Below are 19,720 nucleotides of genomic sequence, written 5' to 3'. Positions count from 1 at the left end.
CTAGATCGAAGCGTTCATTTTCCTCCACAAATCTCTTGTCGATGTGTTTGCAAGCTCATTGATCATTAGACCCACCTGTACTTTCATCGTCAAGATACTACTCATCCAGTAACATTTCGCGATCGGTTTCTTCAGTCGTGCGTGGCCAGCTGGATCGCGAATTCTGAAGACATTAAGTACAATCTTTCCATCGACCAGTGAACTGCTGCTCGAGTAGATTCCATCTAAGCAATGTCAGTATCAGTAGAAATACCAGCAGCTCATACATATAGTGCATATCACATTGCCACTGCAAATCACAGCGCGATATTGGTAGAGGGTACACAGAGGGGCGTTGGAAAATCGTCTGCAATCAGACGCGACCGGAAGTATTTGTATATACGTCATAAAGAGATATTTTTTGGAAAAGTATATCTCGATCTATTACTTAATGAGCCAAAAATGTTACTGCGTTATGTGCTTTTTGGTATTCTTGTGTAGCATGAGCTGTATCCTCTGAAGCTTCCCTCTAAAAACAAACGACGTCATGCAGCGGCTCCACTAGGTCAGTACTGTACTTAGATAAGACATAGAATAGCGCTTGCATGACTTGGGCAAGTCTACTACTTTATTTGTATAGAAAGATAATGCAGGCCAACAGCTACTAACCTAGACCACCTATCCCAGTTGACAACCAATCAACCATAACAAAGGACAGGTTGACAAGTGGAGCCAATCCTGCATCTATTTCGAAAATATTCAACCCACTTATTTCATTGTTGCCTGGCGATTCCGTCTTTCAGACTCTATACACAACATATGCATCCATTTGCCACTTTTCTCAAATCCAAGTATTCGTTTAATCGTTTCCTCCTCTCAGTCCCTAAATTGGGCATTATTCAATCAGTCTGGTTCTACGGAATCACTCTCTGTTGTGAAAATGGCTACAAGAAGCGATGATGCGGATTGCGCGTCCATCTGGGGCGACTTTGTCGATTCAGATGACGAGTGTGAAGTTGAGGATGCGTCGGAACCGCCCGAGCGATACGACAAGGGGCTCTATTATCCAATCTTCATCGGAGAAATCCTCATTAACAGATATCGGATTGAGCATAAGCTGGGTCACGGCGGCTTCTCAACCGTCTGGATGGCGCATGACATGGTGAGAGACGTCGACGTTGCTCTCAAGATCATGACGCCTGGGACTTCTGCCGAGCGAGAGTATGCCGCGCAGAATATGATCGCCAGTGAAGTGCAGGACACTACCCGCCTCTTGATATATCGGGACACCTTTCTACTGCCTGCCACCAACACAGAACATAGAGTACTGGTCTTCCCCTTACTGGGCCCCAGCCTACGGACACATGCCGCTTCCATGTCTGTTGCCGCTCGCATGTCGTCCGCGAAGCAACTGTTGCAAGCCATCAAGGCGCTACACGACGCCGGAGTCGTACATCGAGGTATTCTACCAAACAACTCTACTCGTCAATCAGAAGAAGCTAATCATATAATGCAGACATCAACTGCTCCAACGCCTTGTACGGACTTGCTCCTTTCGAAAGTGGCACCGAATTAGCTACCAAGTACAAACATCTCGGGCGTCCGCAGAAAATGCACATACCTACATGTAAGCCCACTTGGAAAGAGGGCGAGCTGGTTATGCCCATCTCTCCGCATGAGTCACTGGTACAGACGACCATAACCCTCGCTGACTTTGGCCTCGCTGTCAAGTCAGGCACCTCATTGGAGCGCGATGGCGAGCCGCCTCCCATCTACTGCGCTCCAGAACGTTTCCACGGTGTAGAACCGGGCTTTGAGTCCGACATGTGGGGTTACATGTGCATATTTGCCAACCTATGCATAGGGTTTAATCTGTTCCGTGGCTCGATACCCCGTTCAGCTCTGGACTTTATGGTTAAAAGCCTGGGACCCCTTCCTTCAACCTGGAGGGACTTTTACGACGGTGGTGGGCAATACGACGAGTCGTGGTATGATCAGGATAGTGGGCCTGATTCCCATCAAACTCTGGAAGCAAAGATCAAGCGCTCACGGTATGGTATTAGCCCTGTTGGACGACAGCTAGTGCTGTCTATACTCCAGCGGGGTCTAGCGTACAACCCTGAGGACCGGTTCAGCGCTGGGCAGCTTCTCGAGGATGCAGTATTCAAGGAGCTGATGGCGTTGCATGGACTTTAGAAATATGTAATTACTACCAAGATTAGAGCATGTACTTAGTTCTTCTGTGGTAGCATTGGAAGACAATGAAATTCCAGCTAGGTTGACGTAGAACCCCTTTCTTTACTCTTTTTGTCCTTCAGATCCAATAGCACTTGGTATTTTCTGTTACACTCTTTTATTCTTCAGTGAATGAACACCTTATTTCTACCGAAACCAGAGCCTCATGTTTCGGAATGAAATGAAAAGCCCTGTCGTACGACACTCAATTGTCATGACCGAGGCCAATTCATTCGTGGTACCTTACCCTATTGTTGCGAAGATAAGCTTCCAATTAGCCTGTTGAGAAACGTGTTGGTCGGAACTTTACAACCAACAAGCACTGAGCTAGCAGGGGTCTCAAGGCGTTTTTCAGTGACCTTGCTACCAGACTGGTCAGTTTGAAGATGAAACAGTGGACCTCAACAAGGGTTAAATTACGTCCTGTGGCACAGGAGTCTGTGATAAACAGTCTCTCGACCCAGGATGAAGAGAAAACAGCACTTTTTAATCACCCATAATTTCTCACGCCAGCCATTCTTTAAGGACTAAATTTAACTGCCAATCTATCCTCATCCCTTTACGAAATTTACCATCAGCTGCTAAAACAATTTCACCCAAAGGAGCGCATACACTGTCACCCTCCGGTCTCCATTATTCCGCACCGCGGAAGCATTCCATCCCCGAAGCTGCTAAATCTGGGAAATACAATGGCGGAGTCAATACACCTTGTACCTCGAGCGACACCAAATGCATCAGTCAATGACACTGGTTGGACAACGCCTATTGTTAATTTCTTTTTCATTGGCATTCCCGTTATCGTTGGGGCGATATTAATAACTTGCGTTGGGTTGTGTGTGTGGAATAGAAGAAAGATGAGGAGAAAGAGAGCCCAGGAGGTAACTGTAGCCATGCAGCCTCTTCCATATGAAGCTGCTCAAGATAGTGTTTCGACGAAAACTTAGCGGGGCTTGGGTTTGCACAGATATCGGGAAGATAAAGGGTGTCCACGGTTTTACTTATATCTAAAAGCTGGTGTTCAATAAAGTCAATCCAAAACGCCATGTTACATTCTTAGATAAATAATCAAATACAAGATCCTTCGCTCATGCAGCGATGTAAGGAATACCAGTCAACTGGAACCCCCTCTCCGTCAACTTCGGCACAGCCCTAGGCTTACCGGTATTATAAGGACAAGGCTTTCCATCGCGCATAACAGGAATTCCTCCAACATGCATAGCATTAGGCCAATGCGTCGTGCTCTGCAAGTTATCAAAAGCACCCTTCTTCCTAATCAAATCCTCCTGCGTAGCATCCGCAGCTGGCATATAACAAGTATACGTGCAGAATCGCGGCATCGTACCCTCAGGACTGACGTTGTAATGAGGCGTGCGACTGTCCCAGACAAGAAGATCGCCAGGCTCTGCGTTGATCTTGATCCATTCGCAGCCCTTGTTCTTCAACCACTCCATACCCTCCTCTGTGAAGCCATACCATTCCTTTGTCCAAGCCCAGATCCTGTTTTCTTCGTTCTTGAAGTCCTCGTGGAACTCCTCACTAAGTTGATGAGCGCCCTTGCAAACGATCAAACCGCCATCCTTATCTCCGTTAGGAAGGATGTTGACGAGACCTTGCAGACATCGAAAGCCGGGCTTCTGGGGATCTTGGTCTTGGTGGGGCCAGGGCTTGTTGACCTTGACGTCTTTGCGCCCTGGGAAGGAAGTGTTGATTGCGTCGAAGGAGACGATCAGGTCTTTTGTATCGTAGACGCGCTCGAAGGCTTCTACGACGCCGGGTTCTTGACGGATTGACCAGGTGAATTGCTCGTGGGCGACGCCGTAGCCGATGATCATGCCCTTTTCTGTAATGACGGGGAGGGTCTCGTTCTTGACTGTGCTGGGATCATCGCGCTTGAAGCCCATGCCGCCGTTGCTGAAGGCTGTTAGTCATGAAGGTATTGGAAAAAATGGTGGATGACTTACAAATCCTCGAGATAAGACATAATCTCTTCACCATATTGGTCAGCCCGGTCGCGGGGAATAGCACCCTTGACAACTGCGTAACCGTCCCGGACTAGATCATCGCGCCAGTCGCCGTAGACAGCGTTGGGGTTGGCGAAGAGCTTGTTGGGACCTGCAGGCTTGGCTTGGAGAAACTTGGTGGTTGTGGGGTTGTCGAGCTTAAGAGTTGCGCTGGCTTGGTAACCAGCGGGCTCTGTGTTGGCGACCATGGTGAATGTGAAGACTTAAAGTAATTGAAATGGATTGAGATGTGTTCAAGATCTTTTTGGATTGTCTTGAGAGTTGTTGATGAAGAATTATTCTTTGTAAGATCAATCTGGTCTACTTATTCTTCAATCAACTCATCCTTCAACTACCCGGTGTCAGATGTTGAACCAGTAATTGATTCCGAAGTGCTGTCGCTTCGGCTCGGAATCGGTATCTTACTTCCCCGCTGCTTACCCCAGACTCCGATGCCGAGCCGCTCGCCTTGTCTTACCCCGAACAACACCAAGTGGGGCCGAGCGGACCACCGGTTCGCGACCTCGGTATCCCTCTTCCAGTACTCCAAGCATTGAATATGAATAGGTTGCCTCAGACTTCAATTCCGATAGTATCAACACCACCAATTACATCCTTGTCACCACAATGCCTGCTGCCAAACTCCCCTTCCAAGTCCCAATCGAGCCCATCAACCCTCCGAAGGTTGGTAACGGCGGTTATGTCAAATTCAACCCACACTCAGAAACTCTTCCAGCTGGTTGGAAGTTTGATCACCCTTCAGCAAAGCCTCTAAACTGCGATATTCTTGTTGAACATGATGTTGCGTTCAAGATGCGCGATGGCGTTACGCTATACGCTGATATCTATCGTCCACCGAACAGTGACGAGTCTGTTCCTGCGATTATCTGCTGGTCGCCTTTCGGAAAGAAGTTCAACGGTCTTATGTCACTAGAACTCATGGTACCTTGGAACCTGGGTATTCCTCCCAAGACTTTATCGGGTCTTGAGAAGTTTGAGGCGCCCGATCCTAATGATTGGGTTCCTCGCGGATACGCCATCGTTAACATTGACTCGCGTGGTTCGGGAGACAGTGAAGGAACAATGGTCATTATGGGCACACAGGAAGCTGAAGATGGCTATGACACCATTGAGAGCATAGCCAAGTTGCCATGGTGCAACGGTTCAGTGGGTCTCGCTGGAAACTCACATCTCGCCATTGTGCAATGGTTCATCGCTGCCCTCCGACCTCCCAGTCTCAAGGCCATCGCTCCTTGGGAAGGATGCGGTGATCTGTACCGCGAGCAATTTGCCCGAGGCGGTATCTATGCCGGCGATCTCTTCGACAAGCTTATCGTCAAGTACATGCTTCATGGACACAACGGAATTGAGAGTTTCCGAGAGATGTTCAAGGAACATCCGCTCGCCAACGACTGGTGGAATGACAAGCGTCCTGATATGAAGAAGATCAACATTCCCACTTATATCACGGGAACCTGGACTAATACCATGCACGGTATGGGCGCTATCCGAGGATGGCTCGAGGTCGATACACCTCACAAGTGGCTTCGATGGCACCCTTGGCAGGAGTGGTATGATATCTGGGGCAATGAGCAAGCCAACCCTGAACTACTCGACTTCTTTGACTACTTCCTGAAGGGAAAGAAGAACGGCTGGGACAGCACACCACAGGTACGCATGGCTGTGCTACGATTTGGAAAGAAGGAGCCTCAGTCGTATGAGAACATTGTCGAGGAGGACTTTCCCATTCCTAGAACGGACTACAAGAAGATGTACTTCACACCAGAAGGTCAACTCTCTCTTGAAAAGCCTTCCGAGTCATCGACCGTTAGCTACAAGTCCGAGACAGATGATCGAGTTAGCTTCACATACCGCTTCGACAAAACAACAAGATTAGTCGGCATGCCCAAGGCCACAGTCTTCATGTCTTGCCCCGATCACAACGACATGGACGTCTACGTGTTGCTAGAGAAACTCGACGCAAACGGCGAAGTCATGCTCAACCTCAACATTCCCTGGAAGGGCATTCCCAAGAAATCCTTCGAAGAGATGGACGCCAAGGAGAAGATCGAAGTAGTGATTTACCGCGGTCCAATGGGTGTTCTCCGAGCATCACATCGTGAGATTGATGAGAGCAAGAGTATGCACCCTCACTGGCCTTTCCATCCTCACGAGATAGAGGAAAAGATCAACCCTGGCGATGTTGTTAGACTGGATATTGGTATCTGGGCTATGGGTATTGAGTATGAGGCTGGTGAGTCGATTCGGGCTGTTGTTTGCGGAAGGAATTTGGGTGTCAGCAATTTTGGAAGCTTGGAGCATAATGACAATAAGGGCACACACAACATCTTTTGCGGAGGGGAGAACGCTAGTCATGTTATCCTGCCGTTTGTTTAATAGATGTACTAAATATAGGCAAAAGCGACCTGCAACTGTTATGGTAATACCGTAACTCGCTACATATGTATCGCAGTGAATGTATTTCTGGCACAGGTTCCAAGTAGCTGCATCACAATCGCCTTACCCGCTCTCATACAGCACGTCCTCAACAGAGTGCATCGATACTGCAGTAACATAAACTCAACTTAGGTAATACAGAATGAAATCAAGTATCGCTCATATCAAAGTTTGTCTTTATGCTCCCCATTCTCTGTAGCAAGACCTCCGCCCTCCGTATCATCATATTTGATAGACATAAACTTGCCGGGGTAGTACTTCGCAGCCCACATTTGCGCCAGCATCTTCTGGTAGATATCCTTCAGGTAGTAGTTGATAGGAACTCCAGAAGTGCCTTCAGCAGCCTTCTTCAGGTAATCGTCTAGCGCCGTCATCATGCAATTGACATCCAGAACCTTGTTCTCGTTATCCTCAATGGCGGTTATGGCACTCATTGTGGACTCGACGGTCTTGCCTTGGATTTCGGAGACCTGGCCACTGTTCCGCGCGTTTTCAGCAAAAGACTGAACCGATGCTTGGTCCGAAGTTGATGTGTTCTGAATGCCGGCCATGTTGACCTTGGGATCAAAATTGGCAAACTTCTCTACAGCCCTAGAGACTTCGCTGGGCACCATCGAGGGAGTAACTCCCATAGACAGGACTGTGACGTGAGACTGGATGTTCTGCTGACTGAGACGATTCTTGACGTCGCTGGCAAACTTGGGGTCGACGCCTACTTTGCCGCTTTTCTTGGCAAACCAACTACCCGTGTCCATCGAAGCCTGCATAGATGTGGCAGCGGCTGTCATAGATTCTGAAGCAGATGTATTCGCCATGTTGAGTACGTGAATCATACCAACAAAGCACGACCCGAAAGTGGTGCCAGAGATGATGGAGAATTTCTTTTTGTCTTCCTGGCTTTCATTCATGGCACATTTCATCATGCTTGAACCACTAGTCAAGTCCAGCTTGATCTCAGGAAACAGATGATTCCAGACTTTGATGGCTTTATCCACGTGTAACACAAATGGGGCCACGATTGTTGCATTCTTGTGTGTGCAGCTCACAGATAGCACCAGAGTCCCATTAGTGCTCTGTTGGCTGATCTGACGACTGACTTGACGTGAGGCTGCGGCTCCCATCTCCATGGACTGCTTGGGTCCGAAAACACCACCCACAGAAGCAGATACATACGACGCAATTTGAGCGCTGTATGCAGCTGAGGTTTGTGAGTTGGAGTCAAATGAAAAGTACTGCACATCCATATTCATGGAGTCATTGGCTAGAGGCATATTCTTGATTTCACTGCGGAGGTCATCCACAGGACTTTCAATCTGCTTATGAGCCGAATGGATCTTCTTTCGCTTCTCGATAACCTGAGGCTCTGCGACTATCTTTGCTTTCGCGTAATCGGCCGCCGCCTTTTCGATAGTCGCATCCAGTTTCTTGATCTCTTTGTCTAAATCATAAGTCGGGACTCCAAGATTTTTGAGTTCGGTCTTGGTCATGGTAAGGCTCCGTTTGGTTGATATGAGAGAGTTGAGAGCATCTTGGGCAGCGTCGACGGGTGCTTGCAAATCTGCTATCTCTTTGACGGTATCGACTGCCTGTTCGGTGACCAAACTCATAAGAGTAAGACTGGGGTCGTAAGGGATAGAAGTAGGCATAATTGGAGATTACTTGAGCTTCAGGAAGGATAATGATAAACCAAGTGTTGGGTTCAATGGACTGATTAGTGATTGAGGGAGTGAAATGTTTGTAAGTTTGGAGGTTCAGGTTGAGATGAAGAGAAAGAAACATGACCATTTATATATATCTCAACCCCGACAAGTACTGTCAGCCAGCCACAGAAGTCAGCAAAAAGGTCTAGATCTGACTTATGCAGCCCTTATGAGGACTTTTGGGTAAAGGGCAGGAGTTATCACAAGCGGCTGGACTGTTTCCAATAAGACTAAGACGTTCGCGAAGGTGGCTTGGCGCCATCGAAAGACTAGATGCAATCAATCTAGCACCGGTTCGACACCCACACCAATCAGTGAACCTCGTTGAGTATCTCCAAATTAATCAGGGACTGAGTACAGAAACATTGCTAGTTACATAGGGCGTTGAGAATCGAAGAAATTCGAAGAAGTTATGTATATTACTATGTATTATAAGAAGTGAATTATATAACCTCAATTATGACCTGGCGACGATTACTGAAGACTAAAATCATCAAACACAAAGTCAGGGAAAACATCTCTGCATTGGATCTGAAGAGTCATAGACGATGTCGCTTCATTGGGTGTGAGACTGGCCGTGAACACTTGATACTCGTAAGGCGTAACCTGTGAGTTCAGGTTAATTGTATCAGTCGCTGATCCAAGGGCGAGTGTGAACGAGCAATCGCCGGTTGTGTAGGCCTCCCCAGCAGTCCAGCTGAAGCTAACAGTATACTGTCGGCTTGGGGTCAAGGTGCTGGCCAGAGGCTTTGTGACTGTAGCGGAATTTCTAGTGGATCCAAGCTGGACGTATCTAGACCGAGTAAGAACATTGTACGACAAGATCATTGAAGTAAAACTTACAGGAAATTGTTACCCGTGTTGGGGGAGGGACTGTCGGCCGTAGTACCTGCCTTGATGGACACGCCACTGGTGCCAAACCAAGCATAGGTACTATCGTCTGTCGCTCGGGTCTCGAAGCTGGGGTTTTCAATGAGTGCTCCTGTCTCGGGGTATGCATCGCAGCCTCCAACCTGAATCAGTGCAGTATCGTCGACGTAGACTGATCCCTCTAGCTGCTGGCCATTGACGGCTTGGCAATAGAAGACAATTGAAAAGCGGACATCACCTTCCGGCATTGTGAAGCGACCGGAAGCGATAGTGTAGCCAGTCGACGAAGTTGCCCCAAAAGCAACTGTGGCAAATGCTATTGCGCTGTTTCCGCGATTGGCAACACTGTAAATGTAGCACTGGCCGTTATCTGGCAAAGATTTGGGCTTCCAGAAGAAATGGAAATCGTATGTCTCGCCGGCAGAAAGGTCTTGCGAAGAGAATACCTGTTCAAGGAAGGTGCCGTATCCAGGTTGAGGAACGCTGTTAAAGAGTCTGTCGTCTGTCAGCGGTTGAGTCCAGGGTCTAATACGGTTTACACTTACGCTTCCCATTTTCCTGTGCGAGCATTGGATTCGTCCTCTAAAATTTCTCCCGGGCCGAGGAAACCCCAGCTTTGGCTTCCATCCACGGTCTCGAAGCCTGGGACTTCAACGACGTTGATAGGACAGTGAGCTGGCTCTGGGTCTGCAGGGACGAGCAGGGATGACTCAGGAGTAGTGGCGTCACAAGCGGCACCCATGACCGAAGCATCGTCGATGAAAACCGTAAGTTGGAGGCCATTGTTCTTTTGTGGACAAGCGACACCAATCTCGATCGCCGGGTCCAGGTTGTCTGCTGAGATGAAACTAGCTGTGTACTGATGGTAATCAGTGTCGGATGGAATTGGTACTCTCTTCAACGTAGTGTAGTAGTCGAAAGTAGCAAACAAAAAGCACTCGTTGCTGACACTTGGGACCTCTGAGAGAGCGTAGTAGAAGCTGACAGTATACTCGGTACCTGGGACAATATGGACACGCTGTTCCATGCGGCGTTCTTGTCCGTCGGGAACGGGAAGGACACTATTCACAGTTAGTTCATGTTGTTAAAAGAGTCAAGGATGGACATACGCGGCACCACTTCCAGTACGAGGCTTTTCAGCATTTGGGTCAACATAACCGCCGCCCCAGTAAAATCCCCAAGCACCAGTAGATTCCTCGAAGCCAGCCTCTCTGAGCATGTTGGTAGGCTCAACACAGGCTGAAGTTGTAGTTGTGGGTTCTTCCGAAACTGTTGTTGATCCCATTGTGGTTGTAGTATCAGCTGCAGTCGTAGTATCGGCGGTGGTCGTGGTATCGGCAGCAGTGGTGGTATCGGCAGCAGTGGTGGTATCGGCCGCGGTTGCCGTGCCAGTGGCAGCCGTAGTATCAGCGGTGGTTGTGGTATCAGAACCAGCGGCCGTTGTGGTACCAGTGGACTCTGTAGTATCTGTAGACGCAGTAGTCTCAGCAGACGTAGTAGTCTCAGTAGACATCGTGGAAGAACCAGAAGTGGTGGACTCATCAGAGGCCGTGGAACCGGTAGACGTAGTAAGATCGACGGAAATCGTGGAGTCGCTAGAAGTTGCAATGGTCGACAATGTTGCAATATCCGATGTAGTGGACTCGCTTAGTGAAACAGAGTAAGTGAGAGTCTCACTGCCAGAAAAAGTTGGACTTCCAGTAGTTGTCTCATCGCCTGACACTGTAGGTTCCTCGGACGTCGTTGTATCAGTCGCAACGGCGCTGCTGCCCGACGTGGAGGCCGAGAGGACGTACGATAAGGTCTGAGTTTCGGAGCTCGGCAAGGTCGACGAGGTCAAGCTTGATGGACGGCACGGACCTGCGTCTACTCCCAGTAGATTGGCAGCTGCATAAGCGACCGCAATCGCCTTGAATGACACCATGATAAACGAGTGACTATGGTGAGGAAAAGGACGGACCGTTGAAGATGTAAAGAGAGCATAAAAAGCTGGGGGATAAGATCGTATCTATTATACCAAGTCATATTCATTTGAATCGTGCAAGACTAAAATAAGCACCTTGTAACCTAACGACTAGTAACCAGCTGAAAAGTGTTGGTCAGTCTGATTGCTCCTGAAGGATCAATAATTGTTTTCTCCTTACTTTGTTTGACATCTGCTACGCCTAACAAGCCCAAACACTGTTAAGCGTTGTGCTGAGATTCGCCAGAGAACGACCCTGTGGATCAGCCGTTACTGTATTCCGACAGGCGAGGCGCTCGCTAGTGCTGTGGCTTGCATCTGAAATTGCAGACCCCTGAAAATCTGTCTTAGCGCGTACTCTCTCGGGCTTAGCTTTCAAAACTATTGATTCCAAGATAAACTATTGACTCGTAAATAAATACACTAACCACTGTTCAAGACTGCAATTGCTGATTCAGGTCTCCTGATAACCTTTCCATGTTAGTCCCAGGGCACGCTTGCCCCGAGTGGCTTACTATCATCGAAAGAAAGAACTAATGCCCGGTGTATTCCCGTTGGTGGTCGGGAATAAAGCTTGGTCATTCCCGGCCGACTGACATTTACCCTATGCTAGGGCAGACCAAAAGAAGGTTTCGTGTAAGCGTTAAGTCATGGTGTTTCAAAGAAAGTGTAAATTCGTTTAGAAAAGCTTATCTCGATCGACAAAGGAAAACAGATCTGCGCACAGTTGGAGTGTAAAGAATGGGAAGGCAGAAGCCAAGACGTGGAGCGAGCGGAAATCTGGCTATTCAGGATGTGACAAAAACACATTTAACGGACGCTCAAACGACCATGTTTCGAAAGACTACACTTTTAATCACAGTCCTTAGAGTTTGGCAGTGACAAATCTGAAGATACTACCTGATGAACTTTGCACAGCTTACGACCAGAGGTTATATCGTGAGTCAAGCGAACTTAATATCACCATGGATACTATAAAACATAGGAAAGCCCGCAGCAAGGAGACTGAACAAGCGAGAGGAAAACAAATACATAACACTGGCTCACCGCCAAACAAGACTCAGAAGAATCATTCGCAATCTGATACTGTCTCCCAACAATTCACGATGAAGAAATCCCTCCTCGAGCTGGACCCTGACGCCGATGCATTGATCATTTTGCAGCGTCCTAACTTGCAACAAGTTCGTCCTTATTTGAAAGATGAGCTTTCAGCATGGGGAGAAAGGGTGCATGATAAGAAGAAGGCCGAACCAACTACAACCGTCTCACCTGAAACCGAACGGGTGCATACAATCACAAAAGCAACAGCCCTCAAAGAGATCACATCTTTACAACCAGAACAGAAGGATGGCACCCCCAACGAAATCGTTTTCCGTGTATCCGCCAAACATCTCAGCATGGCATCCTCGGTCTTTCGCCGAATGGTCAAGGGCAAATTCAAAGAATCCCAGCCAAATCATCAAGGCCTCTTGGAATTCAGAACGTCGGAATGGAATGCCAAGGCTCTCCTGATCTTACTTAACATTGTACATGGCAACCACAGTCATATCCCCAAAGCCCTAAGTCAGGAGACAGTAGCACATATTGGGTTGATTGTTGATTACTATGACTGCATTGATATTGTCAAAGTTTTCTACCATGGCTGGGAAGCCGCATTTGGCAACGATTGGAACAGCAACGATTGGGACCCCAGCTGGCCAGACATTGAACACCAGGGATTGACTTCTTTTGGAAAGAAGCAACAATTTCAGCTTTTTATTGCCTGGGCCTTTCAAAGCGATACAGTATTTAGTTACCTCGCAACCAACGCGATACTGACAGCAACTGGTCCGATTGATACATACCTACCAATCCCCAAGCGAGTAACTGAAAAGTTCGACCAACGACGCATTGCTTTACTCGAACAACTCTTCAGAAGGCTGTACAACCTGCAGAAAAGTCTCCATGAGGAACCAGATGAATACGACCAGCAATCTGACGGCAGGCTCCTCGGACACCTGATGAGACAAATGTGGAGGATGGGCTTGCCGCCAGCGAAGCCAGAAAGGCCATTTGATGGATACAGTGTCTTTACAGTTGCTGAGTCCATCCGTAGCATCAAGACTCCCCGCCCGCTGTATCATGAAGGGAGAATGGACACTCGTAAGCTGGAGGACCGTCTCAAGTTCAACAAAGATCGATTTTATCATCAGATAGCAAGAATGACTTTGAAGGAGTTTGGGAAGGAGTAATTTCAAACACAGTGGACAAGTCTTATTCACGGGCATTTCATATAAGCTAGCTATCTATTGAAACAAAGGTCTAACCCTGCTAGGCCTTAGATAATGAAGACAAAGATGATCACAAATTATTGTTTCTAGTAATCTTGCTGTTCAGTAACCCCGACCCAAGCCCTAACCAAGATTGCATTGTGCTCATAATGCCCCGTGCAAAGTGTCAATATCAACAGAAAGCCTTATCTGATCGTGCTACTGTTGCTGCCCTACAGACCCTGGTTTAACCGACCATGTTCCCTCACTAAAAACAAGCCGCCCTTCATCTCGCAATTTCTTTGGATCCATATAGGCGCAATGATTGATCCGGCCGCTGTCAAGAAGAGAGTAGATACGGAAGATCATATATATTGCTGAACGATCCTGGTTGTGGTGAATGCGTTCCATCTGGCACAGGTTAGCTTATATTTCAGGCAGGATAACAAATTGAACTCACCAGACGATACTGGTTTCCACTCATGTAAAACGGTGTCTTGCAGGGTCCAGTCGTTGTCTTGACTTCAAAGTAATATGTCGGTTGTTTTCCAGACCACCCATCATCAGTCAAAACTCCGGCTTCAATCAGGGTACTGGTAAGCCGGCCCGAAGAATCGACGTAGACGAGGTCTGCCGTCTCTCGCCTGGACCAGTGTGTGAGGCCCGTATAGTCCGGATGGACAGTCGCGTACGTTCTGATTGTGCTTTGCCAATTCTCGCGGCTCCAGCCTGGCAACTCAAGCTTCGACAGGAGCTCGAAGACCTAAGTGTCCATTATTAGCATCTCTCATAACGCTAAATCGACAGGCAGAGTACTCACATATAATTCGCCAGCTGCACCAACCCTCTTGTCCCGCTCTTGCTGGTTACTGGACCCCACCCTGTCCGTGACATCCAAGCCGTCAAAACTCTGATACGTGCCCCTATTTGTATCGGGCAGAGCATCACGTAGATCCTGCATGTCAAAGGCGCCTGGATGTGGGAAATTTGCTCTTCGAGCTGCTTGGACGACTCTTTCAAGGATGGAGCGATACCCTATGTCTTCTTGAAGTCGTCTCTCGACCGTCTCCGGACCTGGAGACAAGCTTCGACGAACCCGAGGGCTTGAGTTAATGTAGTTTCTCGATGGACTGGAAGAAGTAGCGGGCTCCGGTGAATAGCGTTCCACCGCTGGTCGACGTTGTTGGGACATGTGGCTCCTCTGGCCCACAGTCTCAACTACGGTCTCACTAAGATCGGTGCTGTGTTCCGTATCTGACAATGAGTCGATGTCTGAAGAGTTTGTTGGGGTGAACTCCTGTCTTGAGGACTGAGGGGTTCCCAGAACCCTGTCAGGAGGTAGGTCTGTGTCCGCATCTTCTTCGTTTTCTTCAACAGGCAAACTTTCATCTTCGTCATCGTTATCGAAAGATATCTGTATGATGCCTTGGTCCTCCAGAATCTCGCCCAGTACTGACTTGTCACTTGCAAAGATAGACGTGAGGGCAAAGATTGAATCAACCTCAACATTCGCAGTAACATGAGTCGTCGGATGTCTCATGAGCCATGCGGCAAGTTTCCTCGGAAGGACTGAGCCAAAGCAGATGTCCTGTTTCTTTGGCTCTCTTGGGACATAGACGGTGAGCCTTCCACCGGTTTCTGCAATATGCTCACTTGCAATGGCGACCTTACTCTCGAATACTTGGCCGTTCTGGTTCATCTTCAAGACGGACGAGATCTCGTCAACCTCTCTTACATCCATCGTGCGAAGAGCCTCGTAGCAATCGAGCGGATTATGACGGAATCGAGGGCTGCTGAATGTCGCTGCGACTCTGATAGAATTGTTAGCATTCTTTTTCCAATCCAGTTTGGGAAACTTACCGGGTGATATAGTAGGCTTTGGTTCTCAAAAAGCGCTTGCCCGACAGTATTGACGACCCAGTATCTCCATCAAGCGATGTATACTCTTCGACGCAACTAGATAAGTACCGGTCTTGGAGCCTTAGCCAATCGAACAACGGCTTCAGGCTACGAACGTCTTCTAGATCAAAGTCCAAAAGGCTAATCCTGTTCTCAAAAGCAGCCTTCAACTTTTCTCGGTCCCCAATCGCAAAATCCACATCGATAGAACCCAGAGCAACGGTTCCATTGGGGTATTTGACGGGAAACACCTTAGCCTTCCTTATAGGTTCAGGATCCAGATAGGCAGGTTCGGTCTGAAGGAAGTTGTTCAAAGAACGGATCGCCACTTTCATCTCCTCCGGGCTGTCGTTGGGAGATTGTCGTAGTTCATCATAGACCATCTGAAGTGTAAGTGACTTAACACCGAGTTCATGGATGAAGAAATCCGCTAGTTCGTCGTAAGTGTCATCTAAGGTAGCTTTGCCGCGAATTGGCGTTGCACTGGACCAAAGGCATTCAGATGTACGGTACCAGCCCGGGACACCTTGTTGCCTCACGAAGATAAGCGGCGATTCTTGAAACGCCAGTCTGTGCCATGTTAGTAACCTGTACTGCGAAAGACACAAAAGCCAAAACGCACCTTATGTCAGATGATTCAACCGCATTGCCATGCAGGTACTTGTAAAGCTCCAAGATGCGATCGTCCTCCTCGCAGCCTTCCTCTCGCAGCTCATCCAGCTCTGTGACCAGATTATCAACTGTAGCGTTACGTATACCTAATGTGCGATGGAACAAGTTCTCAATGTTGCTCATGTCTTCTTCACTGAGACTCCGTCTCGCATAGCTGCTCTTCAGCGAGTGTGCTGTCACCATATCGGGAGGTGCAGACCATAGACAGAAGGAGGAGCTTGTCCACATGGGCGCTTTCTCGTCCGGGTCTAAGATACCCGAATCGTTGAAGAACTCCCTACTGTTGTTAAAAACCTGTCTTCGTAAAAATTTATTGTCAGCTTACTTGATTCTGAATGCCATTGCGACGTGATCTTTAGCAACGGAAAGCTTTGCGTAGATAGCCACATACAGACCCAACACTCTTTGGGACTGACGAATAGATGATGGTTCTGGACACGATCGTTCGATACAGTTGAGAATCTCGAGTAGGAACTCGATGTCGTCGTCTTTACCAACTGAGAAATGCTTGGTCAAGAAGTTCCATTTAGCTCCAGGATCAAGGCCCGTATCGTCGCCCTCAATCCTGAGGAACGGGAATTGATCTGGGTGAGCCATATATCTCTGTACGAGCTCTTGGAGCTTTGGAAATGGAAGCCATGTATGCTTTATTTTCGGCGAAAAGTCTACTTTGCAAAGTTGCTTGGCGGAGAGATCCTGGACTTTCGACACCAGGGTTTGGCTTTTCAAGAGCTTTTTACCCTCAGTCAACCAAAGATGCTCGAACAGGCCTAGAAAGCTTTCCGGACGGTGATTGAAGACCCACAAGAAAGGTTCTGATAAGGCATCTCCGCTGAGAGACAGGATACTAAGTTGTTCGTGAATGCCGACATAATCAACCAGCCATGTTTTCCAAGACCGCATGCTTGACTGGGTTGGCGTCCTGTCAAGGATGTAATCTTTCAAGAATAGAACGGTAAAGCCTGGTGCATCACCCTGCCCAGTAAGGAGACTTTCAGGGCTGCATGGGTGGTTGGTTCCTGGTAAGTAGACGGTCGTACTATTTGGGCGTTTGAGGATGTTGCCCCTTACGCTGACCTGTACTTTTTCGTAGTGTTCACGCTTATGAACTCCCGTCTGGTGCGTAAGGTAAAGGTAGCTAAGAAATGCCACGATAGTTTGATCCCTGAGACTTTTCCATGTCCCAAAGACCGTATTGATTGATTGTCGCACTTGAGCCGTTGTAGCTTCGGAGACGCCAAGTTTCTCAAACAAGGCCCGTCTGTCAGGGTTTTGTATTGCGACTGAGTCCAAAATTCTGAGGTCCAGTATAGCTGGAATTTTGATGTCTCCCGTCGCAGGCAAGTAAATGGGTCCTTCCTCGCACGATGTCCAGCTGCCATCTCTCAGCGGTAATATCTTGAGAGACTTCATCTCCTTGCAGCAGGAACACGTGTTTCCTGCGTATCTGGAAAGAACTTGTGCTGCGCAGCTATGCCACTCTTCAGGCATACTCTCTCCACGCATCTTGGAATTACTGCTCTCGAGATCAGTCTTGAGCAAGCTAATAAGAAGACTGTGATTTTGAACCAAAAGCCCATACTGTTTCAACGCATCGGATGCTGCTTTGGAGTACTTTGGTGAGAGGAATGGGTCCTTGATGGGGTCGTCGAACAGCGGGTCCCCGTTCTGGTCTCGCACACTGCTAGCGGAGATAACAACGTCGGTGATTGAACGCAAGGTATTCTTATGCCTTGACTTGAGAACGGGGTTCTTCCCAATCAACGAGTGAATGTCAACGTCCAAGTCTGACCAAAAGGAGTCATAACCATTGTCTGTCGATGGAAGAAATTGTGGCCATTGGTAACACAGCGTTGGGTGCTCGCAGAACTGGAGGACCGCCTGATAGAATGCCGTTGCGATCCAACCGCGGATGTTGCGGTTGCGTCGCGATGTGGTAATGATATCCTGTCGATTGGCGTTCGTATCAAAGTCGGAATGAATGTGAAACTATGTTACTAGTCAGTAGGTATTCAGCGAAGGCTTAAGATCCATTACTGGGTACTGACCTTATAATCCGATGTACGAAGAGGCAAAAACGCAAACAGTTCTTGCTTCTTGCGAGAGATCTGTGGCTCGTAGTCGCTTGTGAGAGGAAAGGCCAATACCACATCGGCAGTGGTAGACATCCTTCGCTCTTCTTCATTTTTGGGCGGTTCCCGATTATCGCTGGGTGCCAGTCCTGTCGCATACTGTTTCGCGATATGGTAGATTTGTCTTTTGATGATCTCTTTGCCGGAAGCAACAGTAATGGTCTCCAGAGAGACGCGATGGTCATCAATCTGTTGTTTGCGGAACTGTTTTGACCGCTCAAGATTGCCCTCATCGTCATAAAACGCGACACTGATTTGCTGGAGTTTTCGGAGGAACAACAGACACGTCTCTTGTAAGTCATCGAATTGCATAGATATGATTGCCTTCAGATGTTCGACGTCATCCTCATCGTCTTGGTCATGTAGGTACAGGATGGTACGTGTCAGGGGGCTTGGGATTTGATCATCGGGTGTAACCCAGATGGGTCTTACCATGCCGAGACCTGGATCAGTTTTCTTGTGCCGAAACTCGAATGAGAATTTGCCAGATTGAATGTGGACTCTGGATGCAGCGATAAACACTGACTTGAAACCAATTCCCTTGGCACCAATATACCCGTGCAAGGCTGACTTGGTACTATCTCCAACAGAGCAGATAGCCTTCAAATCTGGCCGGGTGAAACCGTCCTCATTACATTCGACGACAATCTGTTTTGGATGAATCTTGAAGGAGATGAACGGGGGAGCGTTCAAGAGATTGGCCTTGGTGAACTTGTTGTCCTCGGCGTTTTGAAGAAGCTCGAAGACAAATCTAGCACCGCTTCCGTATATATTCTTCGCTAGTCTGATTACAATTAGTCGCTTAGTTCATAACAGTGCAAATGATATGCGTAAACCTACACCTTAATTGAATGCGATGCAGCGTTTTCCATCTTGAGCCAGTTTTCGTCGATCTTACGGCGATAGTCCGCATTGAACTGCCCGATATTATCCATCATCTCTTTATCCAAGTACCCATACTCTCCTGCTATCTCCTCTATAATTCTCCTTGCTTCCTCCTCAGTCGCCATGTTGATATGTAGTCTGTAGATACAGATTTCGATCGATGTTGCAGTTATTCAGCTTAACAGCTATTCCCCAGGAAAAGTCATCTTATTTATGGCAGCAACGGACGAAGTATCTGCGAGACTTGGAGGGGTAACGTCGTCAACCAACATACATTTACTGAAACAGCTTTTGCGCATGTTGGTCACAACATCGTGGTCAGTTGGCTGCGGCTGAGAGTGACTAACCTGTTCTTAGAAATGATCGTTGTATCCAGCGCGTAACTCTATTCTTAAATTTCACCGGCACCCACGGCCATCTAAAATCAATCTTTACTGATTCACATACATTGTTAAATAACAAAAGTAATAATATTTGAATATCTTACTTTAAGTTCATTAACTAACTATCTGCTATGAGACTGCTAGTATACTTGTGAAGTTCAATAGCGTCGGTGGGTGGATACCCTTGTCCCACTTGTGCAAGATTATGCACACTTTCCGCTGCGTGACGGCTAAAGAAGGCAGCGCTTATATCCACCTTGAGTCAATGGAATGGCGACATATGGCACCCAATGTTG

The 19,720-nt window shown here is 47.9% G+C and overlaps 7 protein-coding genes across 7 annotated transcripts; 3 read left to right on the top strand and 4 right to left on the bottom strand.

Annotated features, from left to right (window-relative positions):
• Positions 1–804: 804 nt before the first annotated feature.
• Positions 805–2,175, top strand: B0J16DRAFT_418574 (kinase domain-containing protein; the record flags this gene model as incomplete). Its single annotated transcript, XM_046133776.1, has 2 exons — positions 805–1,439; positions 1,496–2,175. The coding sequence occupies exons 1-2, from the start codon at positions 920–922 to the stop codon at positions 2,173–2,175; spliced, it is 1,200 nt and encodes a 399-aa protein (XP_045977593.1). The 5' UTR covers positions 805–919.
• A 1,124-nt stretch (positions 2,176–3,299) lies between these two features.
• B0J16DRAFT_276557 (uncharacterized protein) lies at positions 3,300–4,423 on the bottom strand (the record flags this gene model as incomplete). The annotated part of the gene is made up of 2 exons (XM_046123753.1): positions 3,300–4,125; positions 4,176–4,423. 2 exons carry the CDS (start codon positions 4,421–4,423, stop codon positions 3,300–3,302), a joined length of 1,074 nt encoding a protein of 357 aa, XP_045977592.1.
• A 418-nt stretch (positions 4,424–4,841) lies between these two features.
• On the top strand, positions 4,842–6,611 carry B0J16DRAFT_275287 (Alpha/Beta hydrolase protein; the record flags this gene model as incomplete). The annotated part of the gene is made up of 1 exon (XM_046123700.1): positions 4,842–6,611. One exon carries the CDS (start codon positions 4,842–4,844, stop codon positions 6,609–6,611), a length of 1,770 nt encoding a protein of 589 aa, XP_045977591.1.
• A 224-nt stretch (positions 6,612–6,835) lies between these two features.
• Positions 6,836–8,317, bottom strand: B0J16DRAFT_405613 (uncharacterized protein; the record flags this gene model as incomplete). The annotated part of the gene is made up of 1 exon (XM_046132904.1): positions 6,836–8,317. The coding sequence occupies one exon, from the start codon at positions 8,315–8,317 to the stop codon at positions 6,836–6,838; it is 1,482 nt and encodes a 493-aa protein (XP_045977590.1).
• Positions 8,318–8,554: 237 nt separating this feature from the next.
• B0J16DRAFT_349793 (uncharacterized protein) lies at positions 8,555–11,254 on the bottom strand. The gene is made up of 4 exons (XM_046128956.1): positions 10,351–11,254; positions 9,787–10,302; positions 9,215–9,736; positions 8,555–9,164 (listed from the first exon to the last, which is right to left on the bottom strand). The coding sequence occupies exons 1-4, from the start codon at positions 11,163–11,165 to the stop codon at positions 8,846–8,848; spliced, it is 2,172 nt and encodes a 723-aa protein (XP_045977589.1). The 5' UTR covers positions 11,166–11,254; the 3' UTR covers positions 8,555–8,845.
• A 915-nt stretch (positions 11,255–12,169) lies between these two features.
• B0J16DRAFT_405612 (uncharacterized protein) lies at positions 12,170–13,435 on the top strand (the record flags this gene model as incomplete). Its single annotated transcript, XM_046132903.1, has 1 exon — positions 12,170–13,435. One exon carries the CDS (start codon positions 12,170–12,172, stop codon positions 13,433–13,435), a length of 1,266 nt encoding a protein of 421 aa, XP_045977588.1.
• An 85-nt stretch (positions 13,436–13,520) lies between these two features.
• On the bottom strand, positions 13,521–19,192 carry B0J16DRAFT_405610 (uncharacterized protein). Its single transcript, XM_046132902.1, has 8 exons — positions 18,997–19,192; positions 18,073–18,940; positions 16,350–17,761; positions 15,975–16,301; positions 15,314–15,922; positions 14,274–15,264; positions 13,914–14,216; positions 13,521–13,864 (listed from the first exon to the last, which is right to left on the bottom strand). Exons 1-8 carry the CDS (start codon positions 19,164–19,166, stop codon positions 13,673–13,675), a joined length of 4,872 nt encoding a protein of 1,623 aa, XP_045977587.1. The 5' UTR covers positions 19,167–19,192; the 3' UTR covers positions 13,521–13,672.
• Between the last annotated feature and the right edge of the window lie 528 nt (positions 19,193–19,720).

This window comes from Fusarium flagelliforme (genome assembly GCF_020744385.1).
Source record: "Fusarium flagelliforme strain FIESC 12 MPI-CAGE-AA-0113 chromosome Unknown B0J16scaffold_8, whole genome shotgun sequence".
In the NCBI taxonomy this organism is placed as follows: domain Eukaryota; kingdom Fungi; phylum Ascomycota; class Sordariomycetes; order Hypocreales; family Nectriaceae; genus Fusarium; species Fusarium flagelliforme.
The sequence above is the reverse complement of the archived record's forward strand: the minus strand, read 5'-3'. Positions and strand labels throughout refer to the sequence as shown.